Source organism: Nannobrachium achirus (genome assembly GCF_963921795.1).
Source record: "Nannobrachium achirus genome assembly, chromosome: 4".
In the NCBI taxonomy this organism is placed as follows: domain Eukaryota; kingdom Metazoa; phylum Chordata; class Actinopteri; order Myctophiformes; family Myctophidae; genus Nannobrachium; species Nannobrachium achirus.
This window is the reverse complement of record NC_137813.1, coordinates 11598821-11617181: the sequence shown is the minus strand read 5'-3', so window position 1 is coordinate 11617181 and position 18361 is coordinate 11598821. Positions and strand designations below refer to the sequence as shown.

At 39.9% G+C, this 18361-nt stretch overlaps 1 protein-coding gene across 1 annotated transcript in view; it reads left to right on the top strand.

Annotated features, from left to right (window-relative positions):
* LOC308283747 (C-type lectin-like) overlaps positions 1 to 13151 on the top strand; it is a 55504-nt gene extending 42353 nt beyond the window's left edge. The window contains exons 2-4 of the mRNA XM_080724227.1: positions 9052 to 9169; positions 10588 to 10647; positions 12369 to 13151. Of these exons, the coding sequence (XP_080580353.1) occupies positions 9067 to 9169; positions 10588 to 10647; positions 12369 to 12838 (633 nt within the window). The 5' untranslated portion in view covers positions 9052 to 9066 and the 3' untranslated portion in view covers positions 12839 to 13151. The remainder of the gene's footprint in view (positions 1 to 9051; positions 9170 to 10587; positions 10648 to 12368) is intronic.
* The last annotated feature ends 5210 nt before the right edge of the window (positions 13152 to 18361 follow it).

The window sequence follows — 18361 nt, the reverse complement described above, 5'->3', positions numbered from 1 at the left end:
TAATGTTACGCAACTCCCATGAAATGTAATGAGCAGCCATGTTGTGTGACTGTACTAATGTACCTGCATGCTTTCATACAGTCTGCCTCCATAATGACTACATTGTTCCATTCAATCTACTGACTCACACTGGCTCTCCATTATAAAAGTATGTTAAACATGTTCATTGTCGTTGTCGGGTGAAAACCTTGTAGGCCTATGTCCGAAACCGTTTGTTGTGTATTTCTCAAAAAAATGACTATTGAAAATAGTCAATCTACAAGCACACAATGCCTCGCACCGCGAGGCGTTGTGTGCTTCTAGATCTGCTAGTCCTGTACGACAGCCTTGTGTGATGAAGCAGGGCTTTACTTTACGGGGGAAAAAAACACTCAAATTTGAAACTTGGAGATACGAGGTTTCTACCCAACAGTGACGTACGTTATGCTACTTATGCAGTAAACTCCTGTTGAAGACTGTATTCTTCAAAAGTATCATATCATCTCCCCCCCACCCTCTCTCTGTTTGAGGTGTGTGTGTGTGCGCGTGCATGTGTCCATGTGTGCGTGCTGTGAACTCCACAGCTGCTAATACATCATGGCCAATCAAATGATGCCAACTCTGAAGACTCCCTCATTTGGAGTAAATAAAAAGACTTACGCACAGCACCACACTCTCCTCCTAGAAGACCCTGACCCAGACAGAGACCTCCTCCTCAGGCTGACATGCTGCTGGTTCCTCAACTCCTGTGCTTGCTGGGCCTCATGGCACTAGGTATATTAATCCATTTGGTTCCATGAATTATTTACCTGGGGACCCCCTGGAACACCCTCAAGGACCCCTGGGGGTCCCCAGACCCCACTTTGTATGTGTTTATGGTAGATGGCTTATTTTTCTTTACTGTTTTTTTTCCTCCTTGTTCTCCCTCTCCCCTTTTCTTTAAAACTACGCACAAATTGCAGTTATACAAGCTCACAATGTGATGCATTTTGTGAACTTGTAGATCTGCTATTTTTGACATGAATATGTTGGTGCAGAGGGGAAAAAAGGAGTGGACAAAGTAGAGACCCCATGGTCTCTTTATTATAGAATCATTCAAATAGAAGTGCCTTTAAAGCAGTGGCCTCCAAACTGGTCAAATTGTCAAATATTACATAAGAAAGAGGCAAACAGCGTCAAACTACATACAATGCCTACAATGCAAGTGCTTGTCAGGGTGGGGGTCCCCAGTTCAAATGTGATTATTTTGGGGGGTCGTGGCAAGAAAGGTTTGGGAACCCTTCATTTAGTCTGAACATTTGTATTTCTGGAACTAAAAATGGTTCTTCTATTCTTCTATATGACATCACTCTCATTTGTGTGTGTAGGCACCGTGCACGCCAGTCCCTCTGCTGAGCTGAAGCTGGAGCGTGGAAACTGTCCTCCGTGTTGGTACAGCTTCAACGGTCGCTGCCTCAACTACTTCTCTTCACTCCTGACCTGGAGTGAAGCAGAGAACATCTGTCAGGCTGTAGGAGGCCACCTGGTGTCCATCCACAGCAAGGAGGAGCACCACTTCATCCAGGCCCTGATCGGGAAGTTTAACCCATCGCAGGGAAACACCTGGATTGGACTGAACGACCAGTACGTAGAGGGCAGATGGATGTGGTCTGATCACTCCAAGGTGAACTACACCACGTGGACCAGTGGTCAGCCAGATGGTGGTACAAGTGCAAACTGTGTGTATACAGACAGAGAAAATCAAATGTATGACTGGGGATGTTCTAGTACATATCCTTCTGTGTGTGTGCTTTGCCCAGAAACATGTCCTTGTTGAGTGTAATGTGTGATTCAACCCACTGACTGGGTACTACTGGGTCTCCATAATAAAAGCTGACTGGGTACTGGGTCTCCACTCTCCACAATAAAAGTACATGAAATATAATCCATGTTGTTTACTGGTGCCATCATTTCAGCTCACAAGCTTGTAGATCATCTATTTTCACTACTTCTTACTCATTATAATGTTTTGTAAAAATGTATATGCATTTCTTACATTTGAATTTATTTAATATATATATATATATTCTTTTTTTTTAAATCTTTTGAAATAATAATAATAACGAAATGTATTAAACTAAAAATAAATGGATATTTACTCGCAGCCCATACACATAGGGGCCTCGACCCACTGCTTTTTCACCATATGTCTCCATTGTGAATTAAATTATACAGTATATTAAACTCTGTTAGCAACACTGGACAGATAAGCAGCAGCAGCAGTGGTGTCTGAACAGTTTTCAAACAGGAGTATATTTTAAAATATGAAAATACATACAGTACAGGGAATTCATTCATTCATTCATTCATTCATGTTAATCTTCCTATCTTGTAAAACCCATCCCTTACACAGGATTTTAAGATTTAAAGACATCAATAAACAATAACAATACAGACCCACAAAACAAAATAAACAGACTTTGGTAGCACTTTACAATAATGACCTGTTATAAATCATTTATAAACATTTATAAGCAGTTTATAGATGAGTAATAAAACATGAACAAACTGTTTATTGACATTTGTAAATGTTTAACTAAACATTTATAACTGTTTTAAACATCATTAACATGTTATTAGTAAGGTATTAGTAAGTAGTAAACTAGTCATGAATAAACCATTTATATACATTTGTAAATGCTTACTAAATCATTTATAACAAATGCTAAAATTCACATAATGTGTAGGTAGGAATGCATTTACAAATGTCTGTTAAGGTGACCTCCATGTGTTGTTCATGTTTAATATACGCTTTGTAGATGTTATCAAGAGCCCTAATGTAAAGTGAAGACTATTCATTGCGACCATCAGGTTGCAAGTTACTATGAAAACCTCCCCCGGCTGTCTGAGCTCATGATAAAATGGAAAGTAGAAAATAAAATGAAACTCATTTCCAATATAATTTATGTCAAAGTAAGTGCAAATCTGATCTTCTTCTACTACCCCTCTATATATGCCAGTCTCAAGGAACTGAGTTGGTCAAAGAGATGTTTATCTTCTTGAAAATGTGTGCGTGCAGTGCAGAAGGTCTATTCATGGTTGTGTAAACGCCATTAGCAGCAGACAGGGGGGGTAGAAGTACAAAGATGTTGTAGGGACAGTTCATTTTTCTTTCTTTCTTTCTTTCTTTCTTTCTTTCTTTCTTTCTTTCTTTCTTTCTTTCTTTCTTTCTTTCTATAGGAGAAAACATTTTCAAAGGTAGTGAAAATAGACGATCTACAAGCGTTGACACTCTGTGAGCTATTGCTCTGCTATTTTACTATTTGTGTGTGTGTGTGTGTGTGTGTGTGTGTGTGTGTGTGTGTGTGTGTGTGTGTGTGTGTGTGTGTGTGTGTGTGTGTGTGTGTGTGTGTGAGTGCGTGCGTGCGTGCGTGCGTGCGTGCGTGCGTGTGTGTGCATGAGTGTGTGCGTGCGTGTGTGTGCGTACGTGTGTGCCCGAGGTTGCCATGTACAGGGGCCTCTACAAATGTAGATATGACAGAATTGTAGATTTGATACCAAAATATAGCTCCTCTATTATTAGGTCCTCAATCAGAGCATGTTTAACCTGTGTAATGATGATTCTGTGTTCTCAAACATTACAGCTAAGACCCCTGATGTCTTTGTTGTAAATGAAAACCTTAGGGAGGTGTTTATTTTTTAGGTCAGCTGTACTTTTGACTACAGCTTGGGAGAAGCTTTTCTAGCCAAAGTGCTGAAATGTCAATAACAGCTAGAGCAGACCATCTCACAGCTAGGCTACAGATGTAAACGTTTAGTTTTTATCTTTGGCAGCCTAGGGCATGTGCATAAGTTGGTTGTGAGGGGCTTACAAAAACAGTTAGCAAGGTATTGCTCAGTGTCAGCCATTACAGGAAGCCGCTCAATTTGGAGGAGGCGTTGTTTCCTTTACCCATGATTTATGTCCGCTGTGTCTGACAAGTATATAGGCCTACGTCAATATACTGTATGTAACGATGTTCTGCAGTTTAGGCTCTTTGTAACTGTCTGTTCTTTCTTTGTCTGACTGCACTGTCAGTGTTTATGACCTTTGTACGAGGCATCCTTGTACTTTTATTCATGTGATCATAAATAAACATTTCAAATGAGTGCCCCCCCCCCCCCCTCTCTCTCTCTCTCAGTTTGTGTATGTGTGTGTACACAGAGCCTGTGTGAGTTTGTTTGTTCGGTGGAACTTTGTCTGACTTTAACTCTGGCTTTGGTTTCTCCTGGTTGTTTTCTCGTTCTTCAGGACCGGGTAAGACAAGTGTTTTTCTCTTTGTGGAAATGAAGCTTTAAGTGTGTCTATTTCATTCGTTGTCGAGTGACTTCTAAATTAGACAAACATGTTTGTCGTTCAGCATCATATCTAACATTAATTCACTTTGCATATGCTTAATATTTTTATAAGATGACTGGATCATTGTGAGAGTAGCATTTTATAAAGGGCGGGTGGGTATGCGTGAAGTTATGCAGGCCTACTTTCTGGCCTTGACAGCCCACATACAACAGAAAAGTCCTATCTGATTGCATTAAATGATGTTAAACAACGTTAAACTCACTTTGGAACTCACTTTGCCACTCAATTTGCCACTCGATTTACCACTCGCTTTATGCACGAGCATACGCTCTATAGCAGGGGTGGGCAACTTTGATGACTATATTTCCACCTTCACTCCAGAGGGCCACATTGCATATTGCTACGTCCTACTTTGTCATTCTAGTATCTCCTAGAAAAGAAGCAAAAAATAGCAGATCTACAAGCTCAAAACGCATTGCGTTGCGTTGCGTTTTGAGCTTGTAGATCGGCTATTTTTGCTTATTTTGAATTGGAATCCTGAATTATTTTCTGTTATTTTTTAATTGGAATCCTGAAATGTTACATTTTGATTTAATTTCAAAGTAAATGCATTTAGTTATATACTCATGTTAACTTGATGAACCTAAATACAAATACCTACATTGGACATAAAATAAATACATTTTAATACTATTATACTAGTCATTAAGCTACTAATATAGACTGAAAGAATTAAAGCAGGTCATGTTTGTAATTGTAACAGCTGAAATAAAAAATAAATATGTATTCCGGTATTAACCTGCGGGCCGCATTAAGTGAAGGTGGGGGACGGATGTGGCCCCCGGGCCGCCAGTTGCCCATGTATGCTCTATAGTAAAAGAAAATGTATAGTAGGTTTGAACACTGCCATACTTGAATTAGATATACTTTTAGAGCAGTCGTAAGGTGTGCTCTCCCCTGTCTTAGAAGAAAACCTGTTTCGTGAAATCCTTGATTAACAGGATCCTTTGTAGGCTTTCAGAAAAATGGGTTTGCTGCTACGATGGGCCTCTAGAACCATGTATGAGCTACGAAGGCTCTCAAAAGGCTTTGGGAAAGCCGGCCATTTCCATTAAAGGACTCCTTCATTATACATCAAATAGCCTTATAAAATATACAGACTGCGCATCGTCATCATGACAACTTTCGGTATTTAAAGAGGTGGTGCCATAGTTTTGTACTTTTTCTGTTTTTCATGTGTCTAGGAGGTTGAAAGTACTTCATTAGACCCCCTGGTGTGTGTTTTTTTTTTTGAAATTATGTATTCTCTTAGTATTTGTTTTTTTTATCTTGGAGGCTGCCACCTTGTGGTGAAAAGTGTCAGTTAAAAAACACAGATACTAAGTATGTCACAGTATCAACTCCTCCCCTATTTACCATTCACCCAACACTGTGGGGTGTGGCTATATCAGCTGGGTCACCACCCACCATGCCATCCATGCATACTTAATGAACTGGGGGTGTGGCCACATACAAACCCAATTTTAACTCTTTCTGTATACTTTTTTGGAAAAAATCTTCCTCCTAGTATAATCATAATACCTGATAATCATGTTTTATAGGGGGGGGGGGGGATCATGGCACCACCTCTTTAAAAAAAGAAGAAAAAGAAGAATTCCAAAAATGCTATTAAACATTATGACCATTATTTATTTTTGATACTAATTATTTGTGAAGTCGGACTATGTTAGACCATAGTTTATGCCAAGCGATTTATTTCACTTGGCCTATAGGCCTATTTGTTGAATATAATATATAACTGCATGACACAATGACTGGAGAAGATGAAGCAAAGGAACATCTATCAATGAGTCATTATACCAGTGAGATTTCTATTTTTGTTGCTGCTTCTGTCCGATTATTTCCTAGATTATGGACTATCCTGAGGAGTTATTGGATTACTTTTGTGATTGATTTATGAACATGTGGAGACAATAATGGATACGTGAGTGTATAGGCCTACAGTACAATATTGAGCATCGCGGAGATGTCACTTGAATGTAATTACTGCACACATTGGAGTGATCTATTCAAATAGATTATAGACTGAATTGAATTACTGTGAACGTTGGAATCAACAGTAGAAGAGGTTGTGTTGTTACAGATCCGGGTATAACAGTAGAAGAGGTTTTGTTGTTACAGATCCGGGTATAACAGTAGAAGAGGTTTTGTTGTTACAGATCCGGGTATAACAGTAGAAGAGGTTGTGTTGTTACAGATCCGGGTATAACAGTAGAAGAGGTTTTGTTGTTACAGATCCGGGTATAACAGTAGAAGAGGTTGTGTTGTTACAGATCCGGGTATAACAGTAGAAGAGGTTTTGTTGTTACAGATCCGGGTATAACAGTAGAAGAGGTTGTGTTGTTACAGATCCGGGTATAACAGTAGAAGAGGTTGTGTTGTTACAGATCCGGGTATAACAGTAGAAGAGGTTTTGTTGTTACAGATCCGGGTATAACAGTAGAAGAGGTTTTGTTGTTACAGATCCGGGTATAACAGTAGAAGAGGTTGTGTTGTTACAGATCCGGGTATAACAGTAGAAGAGGTTGTGTTGTTACAGATCCGGGTATAACAGTAGAAGAGGTTGTGTTGTTACAGATCCGGGTATAACAGTAGAAGAGGTTGTGTTGTTACAGATCCGGGTATAACAGTAGAAGAGGTTGTGTTGTTACAGATCCGGGTATAACAGTAGAAGAGGTTGTGTTGTTACAGATCCGGGTATAACAGTAGAAGAGGTTGTGTTGTTACAGATCCGGGTATAACAGTAGAAGAGGTTGTGTTGTTACAGATCCGGGTATAACAGTAGAAGAGGTTTTGTTGTTACAGATCCGGGTACAACAGTAGAAGAGGTTGTGTTGTTACAGATCCGGGTATAACAGTAGAAGAGGTTTTGTTGTTACAGATCCGGGTATAACAGTAGAAGAGGTTTTGTTGTTACAGATCCGGGTATAACAGTAGAAGAGGTTGTGTTGTTACAGATCCGCGTATAACAGTAGAAGAGGTTGTGTTGTTACAGATCCGGGTATAACAGTAGAAGAGGTTGTGTTGTTACAGATCCGGGTATAACAGTAGAAGAGGTTGTGTTGTTACAGATCCGGGTATAACAGTAGAAGAGGTTGTGTTGTTACAGATCCGGGTATAACAGTAGAAGAGGTTGTGTTGTTACAGATCCGGGTATAACAGTAGAAGAGGTTGTGTTGTTACAGATCCGGGTATAACAGTAGAAGAGGTTGTGTTGTTACAGATCCGGGTATAACAGTAGAAGAGGTTGTGTTGTTACAGATCCGCGTATAACAGTAGAAGAGGTTGTGTTGTTACAGATCTGGGTATAACAGTAGAAGAGGTTGTGTTGTTACAGATCCGGGTATAACAGTAGAAGAGGTTGTGTTGTTACAGATCCGGGTATAACAGTAGAAGAGGTTGTGTTGTTACAGATCCGGGTATAACAGTAGAAGAGGTTTTGTTGTTACAGATCCGGGTATAACAGTAGAAGAGGTTTTGTTGTTACAGATATGGGTATAACAGTAGAAGAGGTTGTGTTGTTACAGATCCGGGTATAACAGTAGAAGAGGTTGTGTTGTTACAGATCCGGGTATAACAGTAGAAGAGGTTTTGTTGTTACAGATCTGGGTATAACAGTAGAAGAGGTTGTGTTGTTACAGATCTGGGTATAACAGTAGAAGAGGTTTTGTTGTTACAGATCCGGGTATAACAGTAGAAGAGGTTGTGTTGTTACAGATCCGGGTATAACAGTAGAAGAGGTTTTGTTGTTACAGATCCGGGTATAACAGTAGAAGAGGTTTTGTTGTTACAGATCCGGGTATAACAGTAGAAGAGGTTTTGTTGTTACAGATCCGGGTATAACAGTAGAAGAGGTTGTGTTGTTACAGATCCGGGTATAACAGTAGAAGAGGTTGTGTTGTTACAGATCCGGGTATAACAGTAGAAGAGGTTTTGTTGTTACAGATCCGGGTATAACAGTAGAAGAGGTTGTGTTGTTACAGATCCGGGTATAAGAGTAGAAGAGGTTGTGTTGTTACAGATCCGGGTATAACAGTAGAAGAGGTTTTGTTGTTACAGATCCGGGTATAACAGTAGAAGAGGTTTTGTTGTTACAGATCCGGGTATAACAGTAGAAGAGGTTGTGTTGTTACAGATCCGGGTATAACAGTAGAAGAGGTTTTGTTGGCTGCTTGAGAGCAACGTTGGCCAAAGACAATCTTCCTCATGCTTCCCAGATGAATAAAGCGGTGGTGTTTTTCTTTCTTTCTTTTTTAAATACGTAGCAGTAGTCAGTGCAGCTGGTGGAAAGTGTTTACAAACCCTGTGTTTGTACAAGTCTCACCCTTGGATGTTCCGTCAACCAGAGTGACTGTGTATCCATCAAATTGTGGTGGCCGTAAATGTCAGCGATTTATCTTTTTTGAGTGGTATGTTTTGATCCTTGGGGTTCTTTAAAGAGGTGGTGCCATAGTTTTGTACCTGACAACCAGGCATACCTAATAAACTGGAGAGTCTGGCCACATAAAAACACAGTTTTAACTCTTTCTGTAATCTGTACACTTTCTTTTTAAGTCTTCCTCCTAGTATAATCATAATTCCTGTTTTCATCATGTTTTAGGGGAGAAGAAAATCATGGCACTGCATCTTTAAAGTCAATTTACTCCCCCCTGAAGAACCAATAAATACAAGGTGTTATACTTGTTGTCTTACAGAGTCTGAGTGTCACCATGAAGGCTGCTTTCCTTCTCTTCCTGTTGTGTGTGGCTGAGGCTGATGACATCCGCTGGGAGATGGACGCCAAGTTCAAACAGATGAACAGCAGCCTGGCAGGTTAGGATGCTTACCTTTCAAACATTGTTATACTTTTTTATATTTTGATATTTGATATGCATTTGATCAGATGCACCATGTCTTTTCAATTCGTTTTTGCATTTGTATATTTTGAGAATAAAATAAAAGAAATACATAAAAATAAATGAAATTAAAATAAATGAAAAAAGTGAAGGAAAGTACAAAGCCCCCTCACACATTAGAAGAACAATATTAGTCACCAGAAGCAGAGACGTTGACTTTGAGAGATTTTGAATACCGGACTTTTACTGTAATTTTCTACATTAATACTTTTTACTTAAAGGTGGGAGGACACGCAACAAAGTTTAACACCAGTAAGACTCCCTAATCGGGTCACATGTATGTGCTCGGGGGCCAAGTTACGGCCTTTTTAGCGGAATGCAGTGGCGGGGGTTTTTTCCTGATTCAATTCGATTTCGATTCATAGGCTGACGATTCGATAATATCACGATTATTGCGTTTTCCTGTGATTTGCGATTCGAATCACGATTATTGCGATTTTTCCCCAAAAATTACAGCTTTTTTATATTGAAACATTTTAAAACAATTCTAAACAATATAAAACATTAAAAGTTGAATCATATACTTCAAATCAATGCAGCCAAATAAAGTCAGTCAATCTTTCTGACATTTATTTCAGCCAAAGTGCCAGTGGTACAACATTACAACAACATGTTCCTGGTCAAGATGCCAGAAAACACAGAACAAAACAGTCATAAAAAAAAGAAGAAAAAAAAGAGAAATGGCTGTGCTGCAGTCCTACAGCACTGTGCTAGCTTTAGCCATAACATGACATCCTCATGACCTAAAACTGTTCCTTTTAGGACCTGTACTTACTTTCTTTTTTAATAAATAAATAAAATCGGGAAAATCGATTCTGAACTTTGAAAATCGATTAATTGAATCGCCTGCATTAACATCACGATAATATAGTGAATCGATTTTTTTGCACAGGCCTAGTCTTCTCCAAACAGTCTGAAAAGGGGGCGGGACTGTATTAGTTAGAAGTGAATGTATACTTTGCTGCGCACAACATACCTTGTGAGCTTTTGAAGGATGGACATGGACACACACACACACACACACACACACACACACACACACACACACACACACACACACACACACACACACACACACACACACACACGTTTAGTGTTAGGGCGAGAGGAGGAGAAGTGCTCACTGCTGAACAACTACTACAGTGAAAAACGGCTCACGGAAAATAACAGATCTACATGCGTCCGCGATGCGTTTTCGAGAGCTTTCAGTACAGTAACTGCAATAAATTGATTTCGCTGTTTTGGGCGTGTCCCTCCCACTTTAAGTAAAATATGTACTTTTTCCACCACTGAATTACACATGAGTTTTCTCTGTGATTATATACATATTTTCAGATATGACTGCCAAAATAGAAGAGCTCCAGAGGCAGATGGAAGAACTGCAGAAACACAAAGGTATTGAGCATAATCTACAAAACTCCAACAGTCAAAAAAGGTCTGAAGTGATGCTGTCAATAATGATCTTCCTCAGATACACATAGAAACTATAAGTGAACACATTTGAAAGTCCTAAACCAAAAACCAAGTTAATTTTAGTCGGTATCTTAAAGGAAGGGTAAGTGATATTATTATTTAACTCAAAGAGTTTTGGTTAAAAGGTTAAAGCTATATTCTGATAGTAATTATAGTGTTGGTTGAGTAACAATGTTAAATAGCTCTATATTGTGATCATTGCTAATCACAATATAGAGCTATTTAAAGGGACTACACCATGCATATTAGAACATAATATTGTAAATATATGCCCATAAACGTTTCTTATGCATATTAGAACATAATATTGTAAATATATGCCCATAAACGTTTCTTTATTCAGTGTGGGTTCAGTGTGTGCGCGCTATGGCTTCTGCATGCTTTTTTACACAATATTCTCAATATATTTGTTTAGATGGATTTGTAAGTGTTCTTTAAAAGGCCACATTATGGTATTTTTTTAATACTTTTAAAAACATAAAAAGAAACTAATAACAAGACTGTTAGTATTAGATTATTTTGGGCGGTCGTACCCTGAACATTTTGGGAACCCTTGCCATAATGTTATCATACTCATGGCAGTGGGTCTCAATCCTTGTTTTCACTAAGGACTCCAGTTTGACTTACATTAGAGTTCAGACCCAAGGCTTTTTAATATCTAAATCAAATACACTGTAACATGTTCATTCACCTTTGATACACTTAAAGGGCCAGTTCACCTCTGGGACAACCAGATCTTATTTTATTGTTGTTTGGCACAAGATCAACACAATTCTGAGTTATTTTTTTGTGTTCAATCTGTGTTTTGAGATATTTTAGTATTTCAGCATGAATGATGATGCATTTTGCATCATATGATGCATCATGCTGCATCATATGATGCAAAATGGATTGTGTTGATCTTGTCCCAAACAACAATAAAATAAGACCTGGTTGTCCCAGAGGTGAACTGGCCCTTTAAGGCCCATTCCCACTGGGCCAGATAACAGATAATAATCCAGATATTTCTCCATTCAAGTGGATGGTAGATACAGATAAAAAATATCTATCACAGATAAAAAAGAATATCTGTGATAGATACTTTTTGGTATCTGTATCTACCATCCACTTGAATGGAGAAATATCTGGAGAAAGAGATTTCTTTTTATCGGTTATCTGGCCCAGTGGGAATGGGCCTTTAGAGTCACAGAACTGTAAGGGTCCATTTGGTTCGGGTCCAACTTTAAATCATTTAGCTGGGGGTCCCTGGGCCCCACTTTAAGAACCACAACCGCATGGTTTCTTATGGTAAGGCCATAAGTTGCAGTTTTATTTATCTGTGTCCCCAGTTCAAATATGATTATTTTGGAGGTGGTCTCTGCCTGAAAGGTTTGGGAACCCTTATGCTTTAAGGATCTTAGGTCTTAACATTTTTATTATTGGCACCAACACTCTCAATTGGCACCTTTCTTTTTTCTGTGTGTGTGTGTGTGTGTGTGTGTGTGTGTGTGTGTGTGTGTGTGTGTGTGTGTGTGTGTGTGTGTGTGTGTGTGCGTGCGCGCGCGCGCGCGTGCGTGCGTGCGTGCGTGCGTGCGTGCGTGCGTGCGTGCGTGCGTGCGTATGCCTGTGCCTGTGCCTGTGCGTGTGTTTGTGTGTGTGTGTAGGCACCGTGCACGGCGGTCCCTCTGCTGAACTGCAGCTGGTGCGTGTACCAGTGAGTACACGCACCAGCGAGTGTGGAATTGGCTGGTCCAGCTACAACGGTAGCTGCTACAACTACACACCTTCAAAGCTGACCTGGAACGATGCAGAGAAGAACTGCCAGTCTCAAGGAGCCCACCTGGTGTCGATCCACAGCAAGGAGGAGCACACCTTCATCCAGGCCCTGATCGGGAACTTTGACCCATCACAGGCACACACCTGGATTGGACTGAATGACTTCTACATAGAGGGTAGATGGATGTGGTCTGATGAGTCCAAGGTGAACTACACCGTGTGGGATAGTGGTGAGCCTAATGGTGGTACAGGTGAAAACTGTGTGATTACATACAAAGGAAATCAAATGTATGACGATCCATGTTCTTATACATATCCTTCTGTGTGTGTACTTCGTACAGAAACACGTCCTTGTTGAGTGTAATGTGTGATTCAACCCACTGACTGGGTACTACTGGGTCTCCACACATATAATCCATGTGTTTACTGGAGCCATCATTTCAGAGTGTCTCCATTGTGAAGCACATTGAGAGACATATATTAAACTATATTAGCAATGCAGGACATGTATGCTTGAAATGAATAATGTATCGGAATCACAATGAAAACAACATTTTCAATGTTTTAAACACCATGACATTTATTTGTACATTATTTGTATTTTTTGTCATTGTAATGTTACATTATATTGTATTATTAATTACATTAAAATCACAGTGCTTTGCCAGTTATTTTGGGCCCCGTGTTACAATATCCTCATGAAGCACCAAACGCACACACAGGTTGGGAATAAATGCTATAATAGAGTAGTATTTATTTTATAAAATAGTGAAAATAGCTGGTCTATAATCTCACAAGCTCATAGATCAGCTATTTTCACTACTTTTGTGCGTTACTCTTGTATGATGAAGTAAGCTAGGACCTTAGTTTATAGATATAGTTTACAAAAAACACATATAAAGTTGAAATATGGAGATACATGGTTTCTGCCTGACAGCAATGTTATTAGCTATAGATATCATAGAGGATGTTTATTTATTCACCTGGACACTTCCTCACACACAAGAAACACAGAACATTCAGTATACAACCTTTATTAAATGTATTAAACACTGACAGCTTCAACTTAATTCTCCTTTTTTTTATTCTCCTTATTGCTGGCATTAGACATTACAACATATAGTGTGTATAACCATCTCCCATTGTGTGACAGGCACCTGAGACCTTACATACTATATGGGTTTAATTGTTTATTAGTAAGTCATGTCTCACCATACATGACAGGGCTTCTGACGAATAACAGATATAAAAGCTCACGGCTCGTCACTTGAGCTTGTACAGTACATCTATTTTAGAACAATCTTGGAAGTGTTCAGGTCCAGGCAAAATCATTTTGGGGGTCCTTGGCATGAATAAGTGTGAGAACTACTGGTTTAGAAGTGATTTATAGAATAGACCTCAGGTGTTTGTTGCAGCAGAACGGTTCTGGACTGAAGTGTCACTCACACCAAGGTCAGTGTGTGAACTGAACAGTGACCACACAGTTCACATACACGGTAGGCCTAGTCAGTATTGTAAAGTAAATAAGTACATTGGCCGTGTTTCCCAAAGTGATTTTAGCCCTTTGTAGCTCACGCATGGTCATAGAGACAAAGCCCTGACTGTCATGTCCCTGGGTGGGTTCGGGCAGAGTGACTTATTTAGCCTCCTACAACTACACCAACATTCAGATTTCACGAACAAAGTGCTTAATAAAGTCTCACATCTGTCTAAATAAGGTGCGGCATTCTATAATTACCTGTATCCTCCGTGTTCTTTAATAAGAAGCCTTTTTATCCGATCGTTTTACGTTTTCCCATGTGCACCGAAGGGCTACATTTTCTTTGGGAAACCCAGCCATTGTTACTTACTCAAGTACTGTAATCAATCAAGTAACATTTTGAGGAATTTGTCATTTGTATTTACTGTAGTATTTCCAATTTTCAATACTTTTACTTTAATGTTACGCAACTCCCATGAAATATAATGAGCAGCCATGTTGTGTGACTGTACTAATTTACCTGCATGCTCTCATACAGTCTGCCTCTATCATTGTTCCATTCAATCTACTGACTCACACTGGCTCTCCATAATAAAATTATGTTAAACATGTTTATCGTCGTTGTCGGGTGAAAACCTTGTATGTCCAAAACCGTTCGTTGTGTATTTCTCATAAAAATGATCTAAACTATTGAAAATAGCCGATCTACAAAGCACGTTGTGTGCTTCTAGATCTGCTATTTTCACTAGTCCTGTGCGACAGCCTTGTGTGATGAAGCAGGGCTTTACTTTACGAAAGAAAAAAAAAAAAAAAACACTCAAATTTGAAACTTGGAGATACGAGGTTTCTACCCAACAGTGACGTTATGCTACTTATGCAGTAAAGTCCTGTTGAAGACTGTATTCTTCAAAAGTATCATATCATCTCCCCCCCCTCTCTCTGTGTGTGTGTGTGTGTGTGTGTGTGTGTGTGCGCGTGCGCGCGCGTGCATGTGTCCATGCGTGCGTGCTATGAACTCCACAGCTGCTAATACATCATTGCCAATCAAATGATGCCAACTCTGAAGACGCAGACCCTCATTTGGAGTAAATAAAAAGACTTACGCTTACGCACAGCACCACACTCTCCTCCTAGAAGACCCTGACCCAGACAGAGACCTCCTCCTCAGGCTGACATGCTGCTGGTTCCTCAACTCCTGTGCTTGCTGGGCCTCATGGCACTAGGTATATTAATCCATTTGGTTCTATGAATTATTTACCTGGGGACCCCCTGGAACACCCTCAAGGACCTCTGGGGGTCCCCAGACCCCACTTTGTATGTGTTTATGGTAGATGGCTTATTTTTCTTTACTGTTTTTATTTTCTCCTTGTTCTCCCTCTCCCCTTTTCTTTAAAACTATGCACAAATTGCAGTTATACAAGCTCACAGTGTGATGCATTTTTGTGAACTTGTAGATCTGCTATTTTTGACATAAACATGTTGGTGCAGAGGGGAAAAAAGGAGCGGATAAAGTAGAGGCCCCATGGTCTCTTTATTATAGAATCATTCAAATAGAAGTGTCTTTAAAGCAGTGGCCTCCAAACTGGTCAAATTGTCAAATATTACATAAGAAAGAGGCAAACAGCCGATCTACAATCACACAGCCGTGTCCTGGTAGTTTGTCTATTTTCACAATATATATCTGTGGAACAGCGTCAAACTACATACAATGCCTACAATGCAAGTGCTTGTCAGGGTGGGGGTCCCCAGTTCAAATAGGATTATTTTGGGCGTCGTGGCAAGAAAGGTTTGGGAAGCCTTAATTTAGTCTGAACATTTGTATTTCTGGAACTAAAAATGGTTCTTCTATTCTTCTATATGACATCATTCTCATTTGGCAAGTTTTTTTGTGCGTGTGTGTGTGTGTGTGTGTGTGTGTGTGTGTGTGTGTGTGTGTGTGTGTGTGTGTGTGTGTGTGTGTGTGTGTGTGTGTGTGTGTGTGTGCGCGTGCGTGCGTGCGTGCGTGCGTGCGTGCGTGTGTGTGTGTGTAGGCACCACCGTGCACGCCAGTCCCTCTGCTGAGCTGAAGCTGGAGCGTGGGAACTGTCCTCCGTGTTGGTACAGCTTCAACGGTCGCTGCTTCAACTACTTCTCTTCACTCCTGACCTGGAGTGAAGCAGAGAACATCTGCCAGGCTGTAGGAGGCCACCTGGTGTCCATCCACAGCAAGGAGGAGCACGACTTCATCCAGGCCCTGATCGGGAAGTTTAACCCATCGCAGGGAAACACCTGGATTGGACTGAACGACCAGTACGTAGAGGGCAGATGGATGTGGTCTGATCACTCCAAGGTGAACTACACCACGTGGACCAGTGGTCAGCCAGATGGTGGTACAAGTGCAAACTGTGTACAGACAGAGAAAATCAAATGTATGACTGGGGATGGGGATGTTCTAGTACATTTCCTTCTTTGTGTGTGCTTTGTCCAGAAACATGTCCTTGTTGAGTGGAATGTGTGATTCAACCATAGAGTATATATAAAATAGAGAGCGGACGAGCCCCGCCCCCACTATCATTTCAATGCAAGTGCTCAGTGGCGTTTTGAAGCAACGGCTACGTGCTAGCATGTAGCTAAATCCAGGTGCATTCTGGGGGAATTGGAACCACCGTGGTTCCAAAATGACGTCACGCTGCTCTCCTCTCCTGTCTGGAGTGGAGGGGGCGGGGCCAAAATGCGCGTTTAGGCTGCAGTTCCAACTTTGGCCACCATCGGGGTTGCTTCAAATCTAGCCCTGGGTTCTGGGGGCTTGGATTCAACCCACTGACTGGGTACTGCTGGGTCTCCATAATAAAAGCTGACTGGGTACTCTCCACAATAAAAGTACATGAAATATAATCCATGTTGTTTACTGGTGCCATCATTTCAGCTCACAAGCTTGTAGATCATCTATTTTCACTACTTCTTACTCATTATAATCTTTTGTAAAAATGTATGCATTTCTTAGATTTGTGTTTATTTATTTATGATTTTTTTTTATTCAATGTTCTTAATTAATTCAAGATTTCTTTTTTTATTTCTTTTTTATTTTGAAATAATAATAATAATAATAATAACAAATTGTATTAAACTAAAAAATATAGGGATATTTACTAGTGGTCCATTCACATACCCAACCCACTGTTTGGTCACCATATGTCTCCATTGTGAATTAAATTATACAGTATATTAAACTCCATTAGCAGCGCTGGACAGATAAGTTAATTATGTATCAGCATCACAATGAAAACTCAATGTGTTAAAGACATTAGAGCAGCAGTGGTGTCTGGACTGTTTTAAAACAGGGACATATGAAAATACTAAAATGGAATTCATTCATTCATGCATTCATTCTTTCATTTTTATTTTCCTATCTTGTAAGACCGACCCCTTACACAAGTTTATAAGACACCAAAGATATCAATAAATAATATAGACCCAGAAACAAAATAAACATAGACATCAAATAACATGTTTTCTGTATCTGTTTGTCCCATGCTTTCTCTTAATATTCTGCAAGTGCGAGTATCTTAAAGTATCTAAGTATCTTCAAAAGTATGATTTCCACCTTGTTTAACCATATGCATGTTTTTTACACCTATTAAATAATGTTTGACGCATGGAGCTCAGCTCATGATAAAAGGGACAGTAGAAAATAAAATCAAACTCATTTCCAATATCATTTATGTCAAAGTAAGTTCAAATCTGATCTTCTTCTACTACCCCTCTATATGCCAGTCTCAAGGAACTGAGTTGGTCAAAGAGATCTTTATCTTCTTGAAAATGCATGAGTGCAGTCAGTGCAGTTGGTCTATTCATGGTTGTGTAACCGCCATTAGCAGCAGACAGGGGGGGTAGAAGTACAAAGATGTTGTAGGGACAGTTCACCCAAAAGTATTTTTCTTTCTTTCTTTCTTTCTTTCTTTCTTTCTTTCTTTCTTTCTATAGGAGAAAACATTTTCAAAGGTAGTGAAAATAGACAATCTACAAGCGTTGACACTCTGTGAGCGTGTGTGTGTGTGTGTGTGTGTGTGTGTGTGTGTGTGTGTGTGTGTGTGTGTGTGTGTGAGAGTGTGAGTGTGAGTGTGAGTGTGCGTGCGTGCGTGCGTGCGTGCGTGCGTGCGTGCGTGCGTGTGTGCCCGAGGTTGCCATGTACAGGGGCCTCTACAAATGTAGATATGACAGAATTGTAGATTTACCAAAAGATAGCTCTTAGGTCCTCAATCAGAGCATGTTTAACCTGTGTAATGATGATTCTGTGTTCTCAACTATTACAGCTAAGACCCCTGATGTCTTTGTTGTAAATGAAAACCTTAGGGAGGTGTTTATTTTTTAGGTCAGCTGTACTTTTGACTAGAGCTTGGAAGAAGCCTTTCTAGCTAAAGT